General features: G+C 47.4%; 1 protein-coding gene across 1 annotated transcript; it reads right to left on the reverse strand.

Annotated features, from left to right (window-relative positions):
• Positions 1-1,338: 1,338 nt before the first annotated feature.
• Positions 1,339-23,493, reverse strand: CMBL (carboxymethylenebutenolidase homolog). Its single transcript, XM_082652587.1, has 6 exons — positions 23,272-23,493; positions 11,089-11,322; positions 8,935-9,042; positions 5,815-5,957; positions 3,173-3,264; positions 1,339-2,017 (listed from the first exon to the last, which is right to left on the reverse strand). The coding sequence occupies exons 2-6, from the start codon at positions 11,301-11,303 to the stop codon at positions 1,838-1,840; spliced, it is 738 nt and encodes a 245-aa protein (XP_082508713.1). The 5' UTR covers positions 11,304-11,322; positions 23,272-23,493; the 3' UTR covers positions 1,339-1,837.

A 23,493-nucleotide genomic window follows, 5' to 3' on the forward strand; every position in this document is an offset into this window, starting at 1 on the left:
GTCACGAGTGAGCCTCACCAACACGTGGCCCTTTCTGGGCACCCGACAGGATCGCGCTTCCAGATTCTGTGACCAGCGGGGCCGTGTGAGCAGCTCAGGCCAGTGAGGGGAGAGAAGCATCACTTCCAGGCCAGAGCGTTGACGAGCCATGCAGGGCCCTCCAGGGTGCTCTCCTCTCAGCACAGCCAGGCGCCTTATTCCAGGCGGCCACTCCAGCCTGGCCCCTGGAGGGACAGTGATGGGAGCCCCCTCCAGCAGCCGTGGGCATGGAGCAGAGGTGAGTCAGGGCTCTTGGACAGGTTCACCCTGAGAGCTGAGGTCCCCGTGCCTGACAGAACCTCTCCACTGCACCTTCAACCCCCTCGCACCTTCCACCGAGTAGCTCCCCTTAAAAAGCAGAACAAGTCAAGCCCCTCTGGGTCCTGAGTCCTGGGCTCTTCCCTCGCGCCTCTCATTTTCTCTACAGCCAGCCTGGTTCCCCGCGCCTTCACCTCCTCTCCACTCCACCCACAGCTGCCCGGCCTCTGGCCCGGCCCGGGACCCCTTCCCGGGGCCTCTGCAGGCCCAGCGACCACGGAAGATGAGGGGCGGCTCCCTGAGGCTGCCGGGACCTTCTTGCTCCCCGGCTTCCGGACGAGAAATTTCCCCGATTTCCCTCCCGGAGCCCCAGCCCTGACAAGAAACGGCCCCCAGTCAGCCATGCACATTGGGCTGAAAGCCCACCCCCCACCCAGGACCCAAGCCGGCCCCCTCCCCGCAGCCCCACCTGGTGAGAGCCTCCTGCAGGGCCGGCCCGGTGGAGAACAAGGTAGCCCTTCAGCATCTGCAGAGCCTGCAGGCCAGCGGGAAGGATGGCTACGTGCTCTAGTCGTGAGCACTTGGCCAGGTAGAGAGATCCTCTGGGCCGGGACTGAGAAGGACGACCGCTGGGCCGTCACGTGGGGGATGATGAGGTTAACAGCATCAGCAGGACGCAGCTACAGCACGTGAAGTGGCTTGACCGTTGCAGGCACGCACGCCCCATGCGGTTCCCACCCGCCACCCATGGTTATGGAAGGCTTGACTTGGGAGGGCTACTGAGGAGCTGGGCCTTCGATTTGATGTGATTTTAACTAATTTAAATGTAAAAACTGAAACTTTACCCTTGACACCACCCTTCTGGTTGAACACAGGAGAGATTTGTGATGCCACCCCAGCCCCAGGGACCCGAAAACGTCACTGTCTGAAACACCACTGCCTAGCAGGGAGCTGGATGGCAACTCTCATCCGTCGTTTTTTATTAGCTTTTAGAAAAAGCCACAGATTCAAAAACTCAAAAATTAAGTCTTTAGCTTGATATGATTAGGTCAGTCATTAAAACTTTATTTTAATCTCAAAATTTCTCATAGTGCAATATATGAACATGACAAATTCATCTGTATTAAGACAGAGATAAAAGTCCAATTAAGGTGGGCTTTACCTGAGTTTACATTTCAGGCTCTTCACGGTTTTGCCATATTATTCGTTTTAGAGGATGTGCTCAATTCAAGGCCGGAAGGCCATGCCTGATCTGTGAGCTGGTCCCTGGATAGCTCTAGGTTTTTACTAATAGTTAGCACATTACTCTACCATCCAAATTCTTCAGGTCCTGACCTGTTGTTAAAATTTTTCTTTATGCACATGTTAAAGGTTAAAGTATTTCATACATTAACTTTTCCTACTGAATTTGTGTTTCAGATGAATTTCAGGATTCCTTGATTCATCTTCTGTAAAGTGAAAATGAAATCAAATGATCTAAGCATTTCAAAGCAAATTTCTGGATGCGAGCTATTTTGAGAAAGTTTGCCCTTGGCCTTGGCTACACGTACTTGTTCAGCCACTCGAGCAAGCTCCTTCTCGCCTCATCGATATAGGGCTTGTCTTCAGGCGAACAATCTTCTCTCTTGCGATGCACGAACCCGTGCGTTTGCCCAGAAAACGTTTTAATTTGATATTCCACTTTGCAGTTTTCTTTCAACTTCTGAGTCAGCAGAGAGACCTGGTTGGCAAAAGAGTTCATGATGATAGGACTTCAACCCTCTAGCAATATTTTCCATTCTCCAAATCTTCCCTGAATGCTTATCAAAGAGCTTTAACATCTGTGCTTTAAATTAAGTTCCATAGCTATCATGAATTTTTCACTTTTAATTTTAAAATCGGCACAGTCCGCACCTCTGGCAAAGGAGAGAATTCAGAGCGATATAAAAATGATACATCAGGGGACTTCCCTGGTGGTGCAGTGGTTAAGACTCCGCACTCCCAATGCAGGGGGCCCGGGTTCGATCCCTGGTCAGGGAACTAGATCTCACATGCGTGCTGCAATTAAGGAGCCCACGTGCCGCAACTAAGACCCGGTGCAACCAAATAAATAAAAATAAAATACTTTTTTTAAAGATACATCAATTATTTGAAATTGTATTAATATATTTATATATTATTCAATATATACTTCAGTCTATTTGCATATACCATATTCAATGTATTCAATATGTAATTCATAGATTCAGGTGTAAGTTGTTTAAAACATATCAATAAAATGTATCAGTTATGAATAACAACAGTAATTTCTAAACAACTGCTTTTGAACCACAGTTTCCATCTGCCTTTTCCTTATCAGCATACTGGATTTAACATAGCTGTGTCTTCACTACTATAGTTAAAATAGGTAACCAGCAAGGACCTACTGTATAGCACAGGGAACTATACTCCATATTTTGTAATAACCTATAAGGGAAAAGAATCTGAAAAAATATATACATATATATGTATATATATATATATTTTTTATGTATAACCGAATCACTGTGGCGTACACCTGAAACTAACATGACATGGTAAATCAACTATACTTCAATAAAAAAAATTTTTTAATTAAAAAAACAAACAGAGCTGTGTCTTTAAGGACAGAGATCTTATGATAACTCATGGGTTCCACGCGGAGGGAGCATGGGCAGGGAAGTAACCAGCCATCCAGCCATGGCAGGAGCACTTAAGGGGTTACAGACCCCCTCAAAGTCCCCGATGAAACACACCTTTAAAACCTTAATGTTGAAACGTATTTGGAGCAACAAATGAATCCTTCGGGATGTTTTCCCCAAAATGTCAAGTCCTGCCATTAAACACAGAGACGAGAAGAGTTAAGATGCCAACTTACCTGCTCTAGAGGAATCACAGCATCGTTTTCAGCAAAAATGAACAACGTGGGGTTCTTTAATTTGTACACGTCTTCAGAGTCTTTGATGATGCCTGGAGAATGGGGGTGGGACAGGGACACAGGGTATGACTCCCATACATGTGCCACAGAAAACGATGTGAGTTAGATTTTTCAAAGGAAAACATATGCTTTGGGGGTTTTGTGTCTCTTCTTTTTAGCAATTCCACAAAAGTGGCCTGTTCTATAAAACTGGGCTCAAAGAGGTTACTGAGTCTGAGCTCCCTTCTCTCTACCTCACTCACCAGGAATCAGGCCATTAAATGACGGCTGTAGACCTGGCCGGCTGCTTGGCAGGTAAAGATACGCAGCAGCCTGAAAAATGCTCCCTCTTGGGACGTGTCTTCATTTACCAAGAGGTGATAACTTTCTAATCTGGACCATCTGACCACCGCTGTTCTGGAAGTTTCTCACAGTTTACTCAAGCCCCAAGGTTCTGACGTCAGGGTTTGATGGGGTATTTGTGCTCAGAGGAGACCACGTGTGTGAAGTCCCTGGGCACGGCAGCGGGTCCCAGCAGGTCATTCATAATAATTAGTTTTCATCCTTCTAAAGTGCCTTCAGAATTTTAGAGATCATTTAGTCAAAAGCATGTTGGACTTTGGGGATTCAGACAACTTTGAGTGTGCCCACTCCTATAGGAAAATAAGTAAAAGTTTCAAACTCCACTGTCATTCTGAGATGAGAGGAGTTCTAAAGAAAAGATTATTCTGGGCTTCCCTGGTGGCGCAGTGGTTGGGAGTCCACCTGCCAATGCAGGGGACATGGGTTCGCTGCCTGGTCCGGGAAGATCCCACATGCTGCGGAGCAGCTAAGCCCGTGCGCCACAGCTACTGAGCCTGTGCTCTAGAGCCCACAAGCCACAACTACTGAGCCCGCATGCCACAACTACTGAGCCCACGCACCACAACTACTGAAGCCAGTGGGCCTAGAGCCCGTGCTGCGCAGCAAGAGAAGCCACCGCAAAGAGAAGCCCGCGCACCGCAAGGAAGAGTAGCCCCCGCTCGCTGCAACTAGAGAAAGCCCGCGCTCAGCAACGAAGATGCAACGCAGCCAAAACTAAATAAATAAAATAAATAAATTTATTTAAATAAAGAAAAGATTATTCTGGCACTTGTCAAAGACGGTAAGGAAGGTTTTATTCGAGGAGACCACGGCAACAAGGGTTTGCAGTGAGGGAGGGACACCAGACTCAACCCCAAATGCGAGGACAAGTGGGATTTTCCACCGCAGAGCAGGATGGGGGCCGGTGGATGGAAAATGACTAAGGAATCATCGGGCTACGGGGATTCTGGCCAGACAGTATTTGACAAAGCCTTTGCTGAAGGCAGGCCAGGTGACAAGCCATGGGGGGGGGGGGGGAACAGGAGGAATTTGATCACATATCAAGGATGGGGAGTTCTCGCTAAACTGACCCAGTGGGCCAAGGAGAGAGCCCAAGGTCGGGACCTCCTCAGAAAGAGGACTCACAGCGGAGCCTGACTCAAGGGTGGTCATAGAGAATCCCAGTCAGTACGGAGGAAAAAAAAATGTTTTCCATTTCCTGTTGGCAGTATAGCAAAGCCAAGTAAGCCGGAGAGCCTCCCCTTAGCTGTAACTCCTTTCTAGAATGCAGGGAGCCACGGGCAAGAGGGCCACGCTTTCCGCCCTATTCTGTGAAGGCCACGTTAGGTGGCTGCACAGCGCTTTGAGGCCCCTGGGCTCCAAGTCCCGCCCGGCTCCGCAGTCGCGCACTGCGCAGAGGCGGCCACGAGGGGGCGCCGGCGAGCAGTCCACTCCGGAGCGGCTTGTGCTAATTCACACAAAGGCGCCGCGAGGGCTGCCAGCCCCATTGTGCACAGCGGCAACCGGCAGCTTGCTGCTGCCTTTGAGTAAGTAAACAGGTAAAGGGCTTTTTTTTAACGCTAAAAGTAAGTGAAAATACCGCAGTGAGGAACCATTAAGCCAAATAAGAATCATTAGTATAACTGTTGGATATACTACCATGAAAGAAAGCCAAGGTCGGAGGTTTCCATATCCTCACTTAGTAACCATTTCTATACACAGATATAATGTTCTTATGTCATTGGTGTGATACATTTGGTTTGTTTGCATGAAATGTTTATGTTGCTATTTACATTTTAGAGTCGGTTTTCCCTTTCCCTGTTTTCATATATATACACATATATGCATGTGTATATATAGTGTGTGTGCATGCAGGACTGCATGCATGCATGAGTAGTTGAGAATTAGTCATATCTTGGAAAAATCTTTTCACAGCTATTGCTCATAAAAATATTGCTTGATATTAAACATCATCACAGAAAGAAAGTTATCCCCTTCATCCTAGGTTAAGAAATTGAGACCTCGGATTAGGGGATTTCCCCAAAGGCACACTGTCGGGACCCAGGTTCCCTCTGGTTAGATATTACATACTTCCGCCTCTACCTTCAGATTTTTAAAACCAATTCCTTAAGATAGGCCACCTCTGCTCCACTGGGGTTTGTGTTACACCAGGACCCTCAGTTTGGGAAGAGGCTCGTGGCCTTTGTCACTCAACCCCTCCTCCAGTTTTCATTGTGTAAAAATGCACAAGGCAGGTTTACCGTAGATGGACACCCCTGCCCTGAATTCTGGGTATTTCATCATCATGTGATGGACAGCAACTCCACCCCAGCAGAATCCCACGACGCCAATTTTCTTGGCATGACAACGTTGTTTCAGATACTTCAAGACCGCGTCAACTTCTCTAGAATGAAAGAAAAGTTATTCAAGGGGAATTCCCTGGTGGTCCAGTGGTTAGGACTCCACACTTTCACTGCCGGAGCCCGGGTTCAATCCCTGGTGGGGGAGCTGAGACCCAGCAAGCTTCTGGCACAGCCAAAAAAAACAAATGAGGTATTTTGTGGCCCCTTGAAAGTACACTGGGCAGCAAGCACTAGTGGTAACAGGGCTTTCTCAGCAGCTGTTCCTTGAGGTTCTGAGATCCCTACTTTCAGAGCTCCGTCCTCACCACCTCCTGCCTGGGTGACGAGTAACAAGTGACATCTCTCCCCAGCAAGTCTCCCTGCCAAGCCCAGCCTCTTCCAACCACCTGACAGGGTGGCACAAATCAGACCATCTTGAGCAACAGCCTTCCACAGCCTCAGGAGAGATCAAGGCCCAAGGCCACACCGCGGCTCTAGGGCTTGATCCCAAGATCCGGCCCCAGGGAGCTCCTTCATCTCCTCTCTCTCAACAGGGCGCAGCCTCAATCAGGAGGCAGCTCCCCAGCTCTGTCTGACTCAGCACATTCCATCTCCCTGCCCGACACCCTAACTCTGCATCGCCTGTTTCCTCCCATGACCAAAGAGCACGGTAGTATTTGGAAAGCCACGAGGAAGAGGCAAGCCCGAGGGGACGGGGAACAGTGGCTCTGGCCTTGCAAATGGTTCGTTTGCAAATTGGTTGTCTGGAACTCATACAGCTTCTGCAACTAGAAGCACGATGCCAAAATAGAGGTAGTGCTGCAAGGCCGGCCCGGAAAGTTCTGCTGGATCTGATAAGGAAGAAACGCTGTCTGTTTGCAATTAAGAAAAAAAAAAAAAAAGGAGAAAGCAATTCTATTGCACGTTCTTTTTCTTTTAATCGTAAGATATCTTTGAACACATTTAAACATATGTATCATACCATTCTGTGTGCAAGTAGTTATTTTCATAATGTTAGAAGAGCTGTAATTAAGTAATTCTGCAAAATAAAATGGAATAAGGAATAGTTTTTGTCATTTTGTTTTTCAGTTTTTCTCGAATGCTTTGATCTTAAGAATAACTGCCTTAACTGGAGGGGACAAGAAGGAAGAGGGCATTTCTATAAACGTTCTTTCACTGACTCAAGTGAACCTATCTTCCTTTTGTTGCCGAGTATATTCCCCACTTTCCTGGGAACACCAGAGCTTAGCTTTGGATGAAACTCCCTTCCCCATGCTCGGTCCATATACTTTGGGAGGGTCAGTTCCAGGAGGGGAGTATGTGGCTCTGGCCTGGCCAATCGCAGCATAGCAATCTCTAGCCACAACGATTGGTTCAAGGATGGACTTGTGACCCAGTCATAACCATCAGGACAAAACGAGAATTTTGCTGGTTTGCTGGGAAAGGAGCCCATGGGAGGCTGGGGCTGCTGCAGCCATCTTGCCACCCAGAGGCAAATGCTGCCTGACAATGGGGCCGGCATCAGACAAGGGTGCTGAGGGATGTTGGGAGGTCGAATCCTGGGGATACCTTCTGAGCTATAGACCAACCTCTGCTTGAAGCCAGAAATGACCTCTTTTCAGTACTATAAGCCAATAAATTCCATGACTCCTTAAGCAGTAACCATTCAAGATGGGTTTTCTTTCAAACAAAAGATATTTGACTAGACACAAGGACTTTAGTCTAATTTCCAAGTTAGTGTCTCCATTTTATGTCTCATTTTGATTTAAAATGTGTGGCTCTCCTTATCCCCTGTGGAGAGGTACCTCTGGGTGTTCTAATGCCCTCCAGAAAGGATCACCCTGATTTGCGCTCACAGATAGAAGGCAGCCCCACAAGGCTTTTCCTCAAAATGTCCTAACTATTCCCCTCCACGCAAAGCTGAATTTCATATTCACATCACAGGTTCTCGGGGTCTCTTGTGTTTCTACTTGTATTTTACTCGTAACTTCTTGCTTCATTTTGTTTTTCCTGGGCTTGCAGTCTGAGTCCCTGGGAGGGAGGCCTGGAAATGGATAAAGGTGTGGGAAGTTGGGTCCCCAGTGATCTCAGAGTCCACCCTGGGGAAGGCAAGGGAGGAAGCAGGGCAGAGAGAGAAGCTGGGCTGTGCTGTGATGTGATATGGGAGAGGACAGCATTCAGGAGGATGCCTGGTCACGGTGAGTCGGGGGCTAGGGCTGGGGGACCCTTTGCCCTGGGCTCAGGTCTTCCTGTTCAGGAGGAGCTTGGCACTAGAGAACATCCCTGCCTCTTTCCCCACTCCATCCTTATTCCTCCAGACCAAGAAGAGGGGATCTGAGTGGCAGCTGAGCCCTCTGGTCCTTGCTTCTGGACTGACTGGAGCCAATTTAATAAAAGGCTGCAATCCTGGGGGATCCCCCCCTTTTCTTTCCACAGTTCCCTGGACCCTGGCAAGACCACAGTCCTGGTCTGGTGGGTCTGGTCTAAAGACCCAGTTTCCCCGAGGCAGGGGGTGGGAGGGTGGCGGTTTTGGGGGGGAGGGGATGGCACTTGGGGCCTCAGTTTCCAATCAGCGGAGTAGAAGTGGGGCTGACGTGTTCTCTGATCTCTCTTCTCTGCCTGTTGTTTCAACTGGTTCTGCAACCAGAGGGGAAGGAGGGAGTGTTGATCTACGGACCCCTATAGCCCAACTGTCAAGGAAAATGGGACCCCCAGGTACTTCAAGGAAGCTCTCTCAGCATCAGTGCCACGAAGCATTTCCCAGAGAGAAAAGCAAGTGAACTTACTGGCCAGCAGGGTACTTGTTGGTTTCTAACCAACCCTCCGCTGCAAAGACTGTGCTAAACGAAATCGGTTTCCTTTACGCCTCAGGAAGGACTCTGCGAGCTGTGGCCTCTGAGGTCGTACACGGCGGGAGGGCGGGCAGGTGGGTGGGTGACCGAGGAAGCCAGACCCTCCTCTCCCTCCTGCCTTTTCCCCCCGGGGCCCTGGGGCGCCACCAAGACAGCCACGCTGGCTGGTAACGTACTTGGGACTTACTTATCGATCCTTCTGGCATCTCTTGTCTTCAACCACTCCGGGAAGGTGGACCAGTCCCCTGAGGGGTGCCATGGCTCCTGTCCTACAAAGAAGTCTGGAACAATGGTTCTGTAAAATAGGGACATGCATCCTGCTTAGTTTCAGAACTGTTGGGACTCCATATTTGCTTCTGTTCATTAAGAACTTGTCACGTTGGCGGTTCTGGACCACAGGAGAAGAAAGGTAGTGGTCACAAGGGCCAGCTGTGATCGCAGCAAAGAGGCCAACTGGCTCCAGGCCAGAGCATCTCAGATTTCACAACCGAAGGTGCAGGGCCTCTGGCAGCGGGCTGAGAGCCCAGCCCGTCTGAAATGCCGAGGCCTCGGTCGTGCACACTCCCCGCTAGCTGTGACGCCCAGGACAAGGGTTCCCAGGCGGCGAGGGCCTGGGCGGGCGGACACAGGCTCCCCTCCTGCCCCTGAGGAGTCGTACCTCTCAGCTGGCCTTTCGCATTAGCCTCAGGCCAGAGGGCACACCTGGTGAGCGGCCCAGTCACCATGACCATGCAATTTCCCAACCTCCGCCCAGGATGCCAACAGGGCACAATGTCCTGCCCCGAAGGTTTGGTCTCATGCAGGCTCTAAAAGGGGCCGCGGAGCAGACACGCCAGCTTGCGGGGTCCATGTCAACCTTCCTTCCGCACCAACCCCGGGGTGGGGCAACGCGGCCCCCGCCAGAGAGCCGGTTCCGGAAGTAAAGGTCACGGCCATGGATGGAGGAACACAACCTCTCCTGCAGGGGTGGGAGGAGCACTGAAATCTGGGTCAGAAGAATCTAAGTTCAGGTCCCTGTACTGCCCCGTTCTGCCCTGAAACCTTAACAAGTCACTTAATGACTTTTAGCCTCTTTTTCTTGATCTAACAGAGCTGTGCACCCTCAGAGGATTATTCTGAAGGCAAAATACTTAGATAAGGGTGACAGGCTTTGTAAGTCACAGGCATCTTTACTCATTTTTATGTTCCGTCTCCAGCTAATGGACCCACCCAAGACAACGGAAGCCACCGTCCCATCCAATCTCCTCGATGCAGCGGGTGACCTGGGGCAACTGAGACCTCCGCCTTCATGCCCCGGTTTCCTAACCATCAAAATGGGAACAGTGACAGCCCCGCCTTGTCCGGGTTGTTGGAAGGATGACGGGCAATTACCCAGGGAACGCCCTAGGGCCCCGGTCTGGCGGAGCCAGAAAGCAATCAGGGCTGGCTATTGTTTTCATTACTGGTATTGCCCTTGGAAAGTTAAGTTGCCTCATCCACAAGAAGAAACGTGAGGGCATGAAAAAGGGAAAAATCAAGTGGACGTCCTCTTTCCAGTCAACAGGAAATTGCATCACACAGCAGTGGGGGTGCTTCCTTTCAATGGGTTTCTCTTTGTAGGAAAACGAGATGGGTGCACGCTTTGGTTTTCAGCTCCTCTTTTTAAGAAATAAGAAAACAAAGGGAATTGGGGTGCACCACACTCGGGGCTCGCTGAGTGAAGCTGGGCTGGCAGGGATGGCCCCTCCTCTCTCTCCTCCGTGCTTTACTGAAGTTGCTACCAACAGCACAGCAGTGCGGGGCAAGCAGGTGACAGCAGTCACCAAAGGTGGCCATGGTCACACAATGTGACAGAGACAGCCTTTGGGAGCTGAGGTCTCACTCTGCCAGTTCTGGAAGCCAGTCTAACTCACATCAGGCCATGACAGTTCGTGTTCAGACCAGGATAACTACGTGTGCCCTGTGCGTGAAAGCTGACCCCAGGCGGAGATGCTTCAAGGGCCAAGTAATGGATCCATTTCAGAGCTGGCGAGTTCTGCCCTAGGTGTCCTGTACCGGTGTCTGCGCAGGGCCTCACATCGGGAAATAACTCTCCCAGCGTCCAACAAGTCTACAGGGCTAGCCATCCTAGGAGGACCTGAAGCCCAGACATTGGGTTGGGAGCAGTTGGCTTCCACTGGACACTGGCTGTCGTATGTGACAGTCTCCATTTACCTGCACCCCAGTGAGATAAGAAAATACATAATGTACATCAGAATATACTCAGGGTTTTTTGGTTTCATTTCCTTTGAAGGGAACAAAATACAGAAATTTACATGAATTTAAGCAAACAAAAAAAAAAGGAGAAGAATTTTATACGTACGTGTATCCATTTCCTGCAATCATGTCGGCCATATACCTGGTATTGGGCAATTGCCAGCCGAATATATCTTGAATGACAATCACAGCTTTGCCAGCGTCCACGGGGGATGCGGTGAGATAAGCCTTGATGTGCTCAACTTGAACTTCACGCCCCAACCCTCCGTACTCTATTCTATGGCCAATGTCACATGGACAAGGGTGAGCTTCGTTAGCCATTGGAGATGTTTAAGTCAGGCTACAGAGAGACACATGCATTACACTGAGTGGGGCACATCTCAAGATTATAAACAATGAGAAAACTAAAATCAAGAGTACAGGAAAAAATTAATTTAAACTATACTTACAGTGTATTCATGCAAGAAATCAATGATACTGGTTCTGGGTGATAAGATTAAGCTAAGAAGAATCCATCCCCAGGCTTCCCCGGTGGCGCAGTGGTTGAGAGTCCGCCTGCTGATGCAGGGGACGCGGGTTCGTGCCCCGGTCCGGGAGGATCCCACATGCCGCGGAGCGGCTGGGCCCGTGAGCCATGGCCGCTGAGCCTGCGCGTCCGGAGCCTGTGCTCCGCAACGGGAGAGGCCACGACGGTGAGAGGCCCGCGTACCGCAAAAAAAAAATAATAAAAAAAAAGAATCCATTCCCATTATAAACAGTAGAAATAGCAGAGTGAGTGAAACTAACAAATAAAAGTTAAAATGGTGGAGCTCAGAGGGAAAAGAAAGCAACCCCCCTCCCCGGGTGAGAGAGGAAACTGGAGGTCAGGGTCAGGGTGGCAGGAGCAGATGTGAAGGAGCCAGGGTGCTGGGGACAGGGCCAGACCCAGAGACAGGCCCTCACCTAACCAGTGCTTAGGACTCTGTGTCCAGTGAGGCCTTGGGACCCCTTGAGACAGGGATTTGTAACTGAGACTTTCCCACACAAGGTCTGAGCCCTCAAAGGTTCATATTTAGCAGACAAAATTCAAAACAAACAACAAAAGAAAAAAGAAAAACTCTGCCAACCAAGCCTAGGAATATGGTAAGGAAGCCCAGGAAAGGAAAAAAGAAACCATAAAAAATAAAATAATAAAATAAAACTGGAAAATAAATGAATGTAAAGTCTTCAGCAACAACAACACAAAAACCAATCCCCCCAATTTGCACCATCCTTTTGAAGTAGGAATACCTAGGCTGAGAAATTGATGGAACAGTGGACCCTGGGCAGGGAAATCCCTGGGCGCCTGGCAGAAACAAATGCAAGACTTTCACAATCCAGGCCGAAAAATGCTTCCCACTGAAGAGGTGCTTACTACAAATAGCTTCACAGGAGGAAGTGCTCCAAATAAACACTCGTCAGGAAAACTGATGGTGGGAACGGGGGTAGAAATGAGGAAGAGACCCAAACACACTTGACCAAACAAACAGCAGGAAAGGAGAAGAAAAAGAACAGTAAACCTATCAACCATAAAGCAAAAAATAATGTGGGCTGAAATAAATCCAAACAAATGTAAATATATTAAATTCACTGTTTGAGACAGATTCTCTAATTAAATTTTTGTTTTTAATTCAAAGAGGTTTCCTTGGAAAGGAAAAACTAGGAAGCCTGAACCCAAAGATAGAGATCTCTTCATTAGCAATTAGAGAATATACAGTCTTTTCAAGCGGATGTGAACAGCTACCAAACTGCCCACATATTAACCCACAAGTCAACAAAAATTTTATATAAAACGTGTTATATTAGCACAATGAAGAAATGATAATAAACATCCAAAAGGTTTAGAACCGAATTACAATGAAAACGCTGTAGCGAAACGTTGAAGCAATACACTGGTCCTTAGAGAAATACTGATGCCCTAGATTGCAGTCAGAGAGAAAAACACTTTCCCCTACCCTCTTAGGTTCAGCACCGGAGGGCCTGCGAATTTAACCGACAAAAGTCAGATCAACAGGAGAAAAAGCATACACGTTATTAATATTTTTAATTTTTAGCACACAGTGGTTTTGCAGAAAAGAAGTGAAAACCCAAGAAGCAGTTAGACACATGGTTTATACAGCATTTTAACAAAGGGTGATAAATTGTGGAGGCATGACTGGGAAATATATGGGGAATCTGGTGATGAGAGTTGCTCCCCTCATGGGGGAGAGGGAATTTATGCCCTAATTTTAGGCAGAAAGGGGGAGGGAGAAAAACTCTTTTGGCATCTGCTGTTTCCTAATTGCCTTCAGCTCAAAATAATCAATACGCCAAAGTACCACATTTGAGGAGCGCATCCTTCGATCCTCTTCAATTGCGCGTATTAGACAAAAGGGAAGAATGGGGATAAGTCAAGCATTCAATTCAAGAAGTGAGGGGAAAAATTAGAATAAACCCAAAAGGAGAAAATAATGAGATGAACATAAACAATGGAGAAACAGAAAGTGATTAAAATCTGATTTTCGAAGTTATAAAATAGGTATATCCCCAGCAAACCCGATCAATAAAAAGGAAAGAATGATAAAGAACACACAACAACAGCAGCATAACGATATGTGGAATGAAAAAGGTGACGTAAGTACGGATTTTTCCCTTTAAAAAAATCACCAAAAAATTAGTATGAACAACTTTACGCTAATAAATTTAGAAACAGGAAAAACTGACAAACATGCAGAATGAGAGGAAAAAAATCCTAACTTCAAAAATATAAAAGAAAAACAAAGGTGATGAGACAGCTCGAGATTAAAAGAGATTAAAGAGAAATGAAATCAAATGCACCATGTGAATCTTGACTACATCCTCGTTCCAAGTTAAGAACCGCTACAAGAGACACTTGGGGAACAAGTGAGGAAGCGAATATGGATGATAGTGGATATTACGAATTAATATTAATTTTCTACGGTGTGGTAATAGAAGTTATGTACGAGAACGTTCTTATTTTTTAACTGTGTGTGCTCAAGTTGGGGATGAAGTATCAGCATCTGCAATTTACCCTCAAATCATTATAAAACACACATGCACAGACATACATACAGAAACATAAAGCAATTATGGCACATTGCAAACAACTGTTGAATCTAGGGGATCACAAGTGTTCATTTTCTTCCGGTTTTTGAGGAACAACAAGGAACAGTGTAGTTGGAACAGAAATATCAGGGAGAGAGCGTGGTGGGAAACACTGCTTTGCCCAGAATCCTCCAGCAGCTTCCATCTCACACCGAAAAAGCCAAATTCTTGCCACGAGAACGGTAATGGTGAAAAGAGTGAGAAAGGTCAGGGTCTGGATAGATTTTTCAGGTGCAGCCAATTGGTTCTGCTGACAGATGGCACGCGTAGGATATTTAACAGAAAGGAGTCCGTGGTGACTAGGTCTTTTGCTTGAGCAACTGGAAAAGGATGGAATGTCTAAGTGAAAGGGGAGAGTGCCGAAAGAGCAGGTTTGAGGAGACCAGGACTTCAGGCTGTGGCATAAGCAGTTTGAAATGTCTATGAGACATTCACATTCCTGTCCAGCGGCCAGCTGGATAACAACGCCCAAGTTCAGGGCAGGGGTCCAAGCTGAGGATATGCATTTCAGAGTGATCGGCATACGCAGTGGAACCTCATTATCTGCAGATTCTGTATTCATGAATTTGCCTACTTGCTAAATTTATTCGTAACTCCAAAATCAGTTCTTGCCGGGCTTTTGCATCACCCACAAATCTGTGTAGAGCCACAAAAAATCTGAGTCACTGAGATGCACGTTCCCAGTCAAGGTCGAGCAAGGCTGTGCTCTGTCTTCCTGTATCAGCTCTCACGCTGTAAACAAGTGTCCTTCTCATGGTCTATTTAGTGCCACACGTTTGGTAATTTTGTGCTTTTTGTTGGTGATTTCATGGGCAGCGCTAAAGAGCCGTCTAGTGATCGAAGTGCAAGAAGGCTGTGATGTGCCTTAAATACGTGTTAGACAAGCTTTGTTCAGGTGTGAGTCACACTGCTGTTGGCCATGAGTCAATGTTAATGAATCAGCAATATGTAGTAAATATATATTGTGTTTCTTCATACAGAAACACAAACAAAACAAGGTTAAATATTGATGAGTTGATGGAAACGTGACCAGAGGCTCGTAGGAACCGACGACATTTCCCTGTGGTCCACTAGCAGCTAGTTCAGCATTCACAGCAACTTTACCGAACATACCTTCTGTGAATAATGAGAATCAGCTGAACACAGTATTTACAACCTTGAGAGTGAATCACTCTCAAGTGAATCATTCAGGAAATAACAATAAAGAAGAATGCAGAAGACGGAGCCCTGGGGTCCTTCAGTACTTAAGACTTCCTTTGGGGAGGTAAAAAGGGACTAGTGACTGTGTCTGAGAAGGACGGGCCAGTGAGAGAGGAGGAAACCCCAGGTGTGGTGTCCAGGAGCCAAGCCAAGGAAGGGCTTCAAGAACAGGAGAGTGGGGCTTCCCTGGTGGCACAGTGGTTGAGAGTCCGCCTGCCGATGCAGGGTACACGGGAGAGGCCACGACACTGAGAGGCCCGCGTAGAGCAAAAAAAAAAAAAAAAAAAGAACGGGAGAGTGTAAGCATAACGGAATCACTTTGCTGTACACCCGACACTAACACAACATTGTAAATCCACTATACTTAAAAATGAAAAAACGTGTATGCACCAAAAATAATTAATTTTTATAAAAAAGAAAGAAAGAAAGGGAGGGTGTAGACCATGCAACATTCTGCAGGAAGACCCGAGGGTGCAGACAGGGTTGCCCACCAGGCTCTGCACGGTGGAAGTCAGGCTGAGGGCGTCCAGAACAGGTTTGCAGGAGCGGGGAGGGCGGGACTGCCGGGGGCTGAGACAGAAGAGAGACAGGGAGACAGGAAATACAGAAAGCTCTCTCTAGACTGTCACCAGTCCTAAAAAAGAGAGTGAGCAAAAGATGGAGGGAAGATGTGGAAACAAGTCTTTTTTTTTCTTTTTCTTCATGGAAGAAATGTCAGCATATTGGCTTGTGGATGAGAATGTACCACGGAGAGGGAACCAGTGGTCTCTGGAGAGAGGGGTGAGGCCAGCACAGCAGAGGAGGCACTGGGCAGGTCCTCCCACAGCCCTGGGAGAGAAGGCAGAGGGTGAGGACACAGACACAGGTGGGTGGGTGCTGCCAGGAGGGAGGTTGTGGATGTTCCCACCTGCCTCTGTTTGCTCAGAGAACTAAGAAGCAGAGTCAACAGATCAGGGTAGAAGGAGGAGATTGGAGGGGAGAATAGAAGTGGAAAATGAGGGCCCGGAACATAGGCAGGGTCAGCGAGGCCGTGTCCCCCAGCCAGGTCCAGCTGCAGGGTGCAGGCAGGGAGAGGCCGGCAGAACAGACGGGGCTCTGCCGGGTCATGACAGGGGCAGGAAGGCTCTGTGACTCCTCAGGAGGTGGGATGGACACCAAGCAACCCAGGTGAGAAAACAAAGCCCTGTGAGTCACTGCCTACCACACACAGAGATCCTGTCAGCCTCCTTCAAACGTGCGAATCCCATTATGGGGGCCCTGCACGCATGACCTCATCTAAACCTAACTGCCTCCCAAAGGCCCCGCCTCCCAGTACCATCTTCAACATGTAAATTTGGGGGACACAATTCAGTCCATAGCAGTAGCTAACTGTAAAAAACACTTATAAGAAAATGGGGGAAAATTGAACTGACTGGATATTTGATGATATTGAGAATCATTTTAATGGGGGGGGAAGGGAAGGAGGAATAGTGTTATAACAGTGATGGGTTTTTTTTAACGAGTCCTTATCTTTTATAGCTACGTGCTGATGTGTGTACTGGGACTTTCCCAGTAGGCTGTGGAGATTGTGGGAGAGTGTCTAAGTACTGACAGTACTGGAATTGGGTGGTTCAGGAGCGTCCATTGTACTAGTCTCTCAACTTTCTTTTTCTTTTTAAATTTATTTATTTAATTTATTTATTTTTGGCTGTGTTGGGTCTTCATGGCTGCACGCAGGCCTTCTCCAGTTGCGGCGAGCAGGGGCTACTCTTCGTTGCGGTGCACGACTTCTTACTGTGGTGGCTTCTCTTGCTGTGGAGCATGGGCTCTAGGCGCACGGGCTTCAGTAGTTGCAGCACGCAGGCTCAGTAGTTGTGGCTCCCGGGCTTAGCTGCTCCGCGGCATGTGGGATCTTCCCGGATCAGGGCTTGAACCCGTGTCCCCTGTGTTGGCAGGTGGATTCTCAACAACTGTGCCACCAGGGAAGCCCCTCTCGACTTCCATACACGCTTGAGATTTCCCACAACAAAAAGCTTTCAAACTTTTATTAAATTTTAAACACTGTAAGATAAAAGTCTCCGTAAAAAAGTGAGAAAACAAGATACAGACTAAAAGAAGAAATTATTTTCAAAGCAGAGGCCATAGTATCCAGATAAAATATATGAAGAATTCTTAGAAATTAACAAAACAAAGACAGCCCCAATAGAAAATGCTCCAAAGATATGAGGCAATTTACAAAAGGATACACCTGAATGGCCTGTAAACATGTGAAGAGATACGCAACCTCACTGGTATTTAAGGAAATTATAACAAGAACAAGACACCATTTTACCTCTTGCAGATTGGCAATAAGTCTATTAACACCAAGAGATGGTGCCCAAGCAGGGAAACGGAAGGGAGTGTAAACTGATACACACTCTGGGAAGCAGTTCAGCAAAGGCAATGAGGAACACACCCTGCAACCCAGAAATCCCCCCACTGGTGTATTCCCTAGAGAATTTCACACTCGTGTGTGTGTGTGTGTGTGTGTGTGTGTGTATGTGTGTACACACAGACACATGCAGTGGGTATGCAAGGCTGTTCTTGCCACCAAAATGTGGCAACAATTGCAAGCAATATAACGACCATCAGGAGAATGAGATACGTTGCCATTTATTCATTGTCGTGGGTTGAACTGCGTCCCCCAAAAAAGATACTGTTCAAGTCCTAACCCACAGAACCTGTGAATGTGACCTTATTTGGAAATAGGGACTTTGCAGAGGAATCAGGTTAAGACAAGGCCATCCTGGTGAAGGTAGGTGCTAATCTAATTAATGGCTGGTGTCCTTAGAAGAAGAGAGAGAAATCTGGATACAGACACAGACACACATGGAGAGACAGCCTTGGAAGACACAGGCAGAGTTTGGAGGGGGTGCGTCTACAAACCAAGGAACACCACGAATTGCCAGCAGCCACCAGAAGCCGGGAGACAGACAAGGAAAAACTCTCCTCCACAGGTTTCAGGAAGAGCACGGCCCTGCCAACATCTGCATTTCGGATTTCTGGCCTCCAGACAGTGAGAGAATAAATTTCTGCTGTCTTAAGTCACCCAGTTTGCGGTAATGTGTTACAGCTAATACACTCCTAAAAAGAACATTACATAGCAGTTCAAAGAGCAAATTCCATAGATACTTATCAATACAGTAAATCTCAAAAACAATGCCATATAGAGAGACAATGAAAGAAATGAGATTGAGTTATTTGTAGTGAGGTGGATGGACCTAGAGTCTGTCATACAGAGTGAAGTAAGTCGGAAAGAGAAAAACAAATACCGTATGCTAACACGTATATATGGAATCTAAAAAAAAAAAAAAAAAAAAGTGGTTCTGAAGAACCTAGGAGCAGGACAGGAATAAAGACACAGACATAGAGAATGGACTTGAGGACACAGGGAGGGGGAAGGGTAAGCTGGGACAAAGTGAGAGAGTTGCATGGACATATATACACCACCAAACGTAAAATAGATAGCTAGTGGGAAGCAGCCGCATAGCACAGGGAGATCAGCTCGGTGCTTTGTGACTATCTAGAGGGGTGGGATAGGGAGGGTGGGATAGGGAGGGTGGGAGGGAGACACAAGAGGGAGGAGGTATGGGGATATAAGTATATGTATAGCTGATTCACTTTGTTATACAGCAGAAACTAACACAACAATGTAAAGCAATTATACTCCAATAAAGATGTTAAAAAAAAAGAGAGAGACAATGGTTTTTTGATGCTAAGTTAATACTAAAACCCCTGAATAATACATATTTTTAAATTAATTAATTTTATTTATTTTTGGCTGTGTTGGGTCTTTGTTGCTGCGTGCCAGTTTTCTCTAGCTGCGGCGAGCAGGGGCTGCTCTTCGTTGCAGTGCACGGGCTTCTCATTGCGGTGGCTTCTCTTGTTGCAGAGCACGGGCTCTAGGCGCACGGGCTTCAGTAGTTGTGGCACGCAGCCTCGGTAGTTGTGGCTCACAGGCTCAGCAGTTGTGGCTCACAGACTCTAGAGCACAGGCTCAGTAGTTGTAGCGCACGGGCTTAGTTGCTCCGCGGCATGTGGGATCTTCCTGGACCAGGGCTCGAACCCGTGTCCCCTGCATTGGCAGGCAGATTCTTAACCACTGCGCCACCAGGGAAGCCCAGGACAAAATGTTAATATCTTTTTTTTTAAATAAATCTGTGTCATGTGACTATAGGTGGCTATTACATTATATCCTGTACTTTCCAGAATGTTCTAAATGCTCATAACTAGAAATGACTAAATTTTAAGGAAAGAGAAATTAAGAGCTAGTCATTTGACCAAAGAAAACTTTGATGGTATTTTTCATAGTTTTGTTTCCATAAACTACATTATGGAACTATTATAAGAGAAGTCAGAACAATCCAGTATCAATAGCAGTAAACTTTATGTCCCACTGCACATTACTTGTTGAGAACTTATTCCTCAGGCTGATTTCTTACCTGGCTGTCCTATGAGGATGCGAGACCACAGAAAATAAGCAGCCTTGAATCTGAATCTTTTTACTTACCTTCGATTGCTATCCACTTTCCAAAAGGAATGTTTACAGCTAAGACAGCCACTCTCTGAACTGATCCTGAAAGGCCTTTCTCCCACAGAAAGGGGTGCTGGCTGGGAAGGCCTGGATGTGCCACACATGAAGGCTGGACTCCTGCCAGACACTTCACGGGGCACAGCAGCCAAGCCCAGCCAGTGTGTCCCGGGCCAAGGCCACAGTGGGCAGGGTAGACAGTCTCTCTGTGGGCAAGAGCCTTGGGAAACACACCCTTGACACTCTACTGATTGTACTATACGTAAACCTTCTGTATATATATTTCAAGATTTGGGCTCTTTTCCCTCCCAAATGACACATTTGTTAAAACACAATTTTCAGAAAAAAAGTAAAACTCAACTCCTATACAGTTACCAAAATGAATTCACATTAAGGATTGTACTTTACTCATATGATAGGAGGAAATAAGGCAGATGTTACCACTGGTCCTAAGGAAAAAAGAAAAGGGCACTAATTTATATGGAGTAGAGGGATGTTGAGATGAATTGTAAATGGAGACAAAACCAATTTTTCCACAGTAGGGGAGGAAGCCAATTAATTCTCCACCAGACAGGACAGAATTTACAAACCTATCAGTTACCCCCAACTTTCACAGAGCTGCAAAACAGCTCAAATACAATGAACAGGGCTGGAATCAGACAGCCCGGAAGGGTGGGCTATAGTCGATGGGTACTTTTCCATTGAAACACAGAGTTTCTTCTATGACATTATAAGGTCACAGTGAGGGATAAGGTTTCCTCCTGTAAGGGGATGGGACTGTAGGTCTGACATGTATGGTGGGGTCCTCATAAAATGTACCAAGAAGCGCTTTTCTGTATCATGTCAGGTGGACTTGGCAACACACTCCAGCCACCCTGAGATCAGATCTGTGGTTTCCACCAGTAACGCCTCCAGAAGTCAGAGCTCTCTTTATGACACGAGGGATGGCCAGGACATGCTCCAGCAGGGGAGACCCTGATGGGCACATTCTCTCTCAGTGCCACCCAGGATGCAGCACTAAAGTACATGTTTCCCCCATAACACCCCTGCAAGATCCCACATAATTGTGAATGACTACGAGACCCGTCCCCTACAGACTGACTTTTCTGGCCCCTTGACAAAGATTCTCTCCTTGACCGAACTCTAGTCAGGATCCTCTGAACTCTCTTCTCAACTAGGCCCTGGCTTTTGGGCTTTGTCCAGTTTTAGTAAGAATCCTGCTAAGTCGGTTTAGCAGAATCCCCCAGCCACCTATCTGATTCTCTCCCTCATCCTCCATCATCCCCCAGGTGATGTCCGATCACCCTGGCTTGTCTTCTGCAAGAATCCTGTTAGGTCAGCTTAGCTGGAATCCCTTTATTTCCATCCACTGACCCCCTACTCTGCCCCTTGGCTAGAAACTCCCACTTTTCCTTATATTCAGAGTTGAGCCCAATGTCTCTCTCCTACTGCAAGATCCCCCTGGAGTGGTCCCTAACCCCTATCACGATGGTCCTGAATAAGGTCTGCCTTACCGTTTTTTAACAAGTGTCACGAATGAATGATATTTTCTTTGACACCCTCCAGTCCTCCTTCACACAGCAAATGCCTCCACAAAATTGTAAGTCAAAACCTACGGGGATCACTGGTGCGTGTTTGACCTGCAAATTCCAAGGGGCTGCTGTGTCCTCCCCCCTTTCCTAAAATGTACCATCCGGAGGCATTCTTTTACTCCAAACAAATTTGTGCTTCTTGACTTCTTTTTCTGAACCAGTTATAAGATCTGCCTGGTTCCCTCTTTAATGAATAAAATAGAATCTTTAACACACGTTCGTTTTTCTATCTGTATTAGTCATGATTTTGCCTTTTGCTGAAACTTATCTTTTAACTGTATAATTGAACATTCCCCTTTTCTCACTGGAGGGCAGAAGGCGAGAAATGGGTGGTCAAGTATGGTTGAGCTAGTGTGGTTTCCTGCTTTCATACCCCCCAGGATTTAAATAACTCAGAAGTCACACTTCCCAAAGCAATGAAGATCTCCAAAAGAAATAGGGAAGAAGATTTTGATAAGTGAAGGGGATTGGTGTTGATGGGAATGCAACAAGCAAAGAAGTCTAGGAATAAAATGCTGGCAGCCTCAGAGATTTAGAAACGGAAACACCTGAAAGGGCATCGAAAACAACTACAGGACCTCTAAGGTGGCTGCAGGGGAAGGCTGGGGGTTTCCTTTACGGGGTAAACACTGTAACTTGCATGGCAATTGATCTTCCATCTTGCAGCAGGGAAGGCAGGGCCCTCCTTATCCTTAGATGGTTCTGTGAACATCAACTCCTCCAATTATTTTTATTTTCCAGTAATCACGGTTGTGTTTTCCAAAGGGTACACGGTCTTGACAGCATTAATTAGAAAACTAGATGGGATGAAGCTAGATTGGCCTGTGAACTGCCAATCAAGTGGCTGCCTCTGGCCTTTTCTTGGACTGTTGTGAGGCCTGGATGGCATTCCCCCAGATACCCACAGGGCTCAGTTCTGACCACCTTACTTTAAATGGGCTTTGAAAACAACAGGTGGCATGTCCATCAGCAAGTAGCCCTAAATCGCAGTGCCCAGCGTCAGCAAGGCCTGGGACAGGCCACCGCTTCACCTCCTGACCCACATGGCCGAGTGGGAACGGTACAGTCTCTCCTGGCAACACGGACCTAGTATACAGGACGCTACACGCCTAGACCAGACCCTCCTCTCTTTTTTTTTTTTTTTTTTTTTTTTTTGCGGTACGCGGGCCTCTCACTGTTGTGGCCTCTCCCGTTGCGGAGCACAGGCTCCGGACGCACAGGCTCAGCGGCCATGGCTCACGGGCCCAACCGCTCCCAGGCATGTGGGATCTTCCCGGACCGGGGCACGAACCCGCGTCCCCTGCATCGGCAGGCGGACTCTCAACCACTGCGCCACCAGGGAAGCCCAAGACCCTACTCTCTTAACACCCATCCTTAATAAAGGCTGCAAAATGTGGAGAATGAGCTGGACGCAGATACGCTCATTTTTCCCCCATACTTTTATATCAGTAGTAAGAACTATACGACCAAAATGTTCAACTGTAGGAAAACGGTTACAAAGAGTATTTAATGGCACGGAGGAAAGGATCAAGACATAGTGTTAAATGGAAAAAAAGGAATACAAGTTTATATACAGTATGATTTCAACTGTCTATTCAAAATGTATGGCTAAACAATACAGGAAAATATACCAAAGTAGGATGGCGGGGTTGCTTTTCTGCAGTGACAATGTACTGCTTTGATAAAAGCTGGTGTTGAAAATGGACTTTAATAGGTTCATTACCTGTGCACATGGCAAAGACCGCCTTTGCCTCAAGCAAACGCATGCGCAAGTTAGAGCGGAGCGGACCTGCAGCGCGATCCTGGGCTAGCGAAGCGCACGTACCTCGTCCAACTGCCTGAAGGACGCTGTCCTTACGCGCGGAGGACGCCGGACCGGAGCGGGCAACGCCGCAGCCCCGCGGGACACAGGGGAGACGGTCAGGGGCAAGCCGAGGGGGAGGCGCCTCCTTCGGGGACGGAAGTGGACGCGGTGACGGAGGGCGGTGGGATCCCGGTGGACCAGTGGCTGTCCTGGATTCCCGGCCTCCGGGGAAGGCTGGAGCCG

This window comes from Grampus griseus, assembly GCF_964374135.1.
Source record: "Grampus griseus genome assembly, chromosome: 3".
Lineage (NCBI taxonomy): Eukaryota > Metazoa > Chordata > Mammalia > Artiodactyla > Delphinidae > Grampus > Grampus griseus.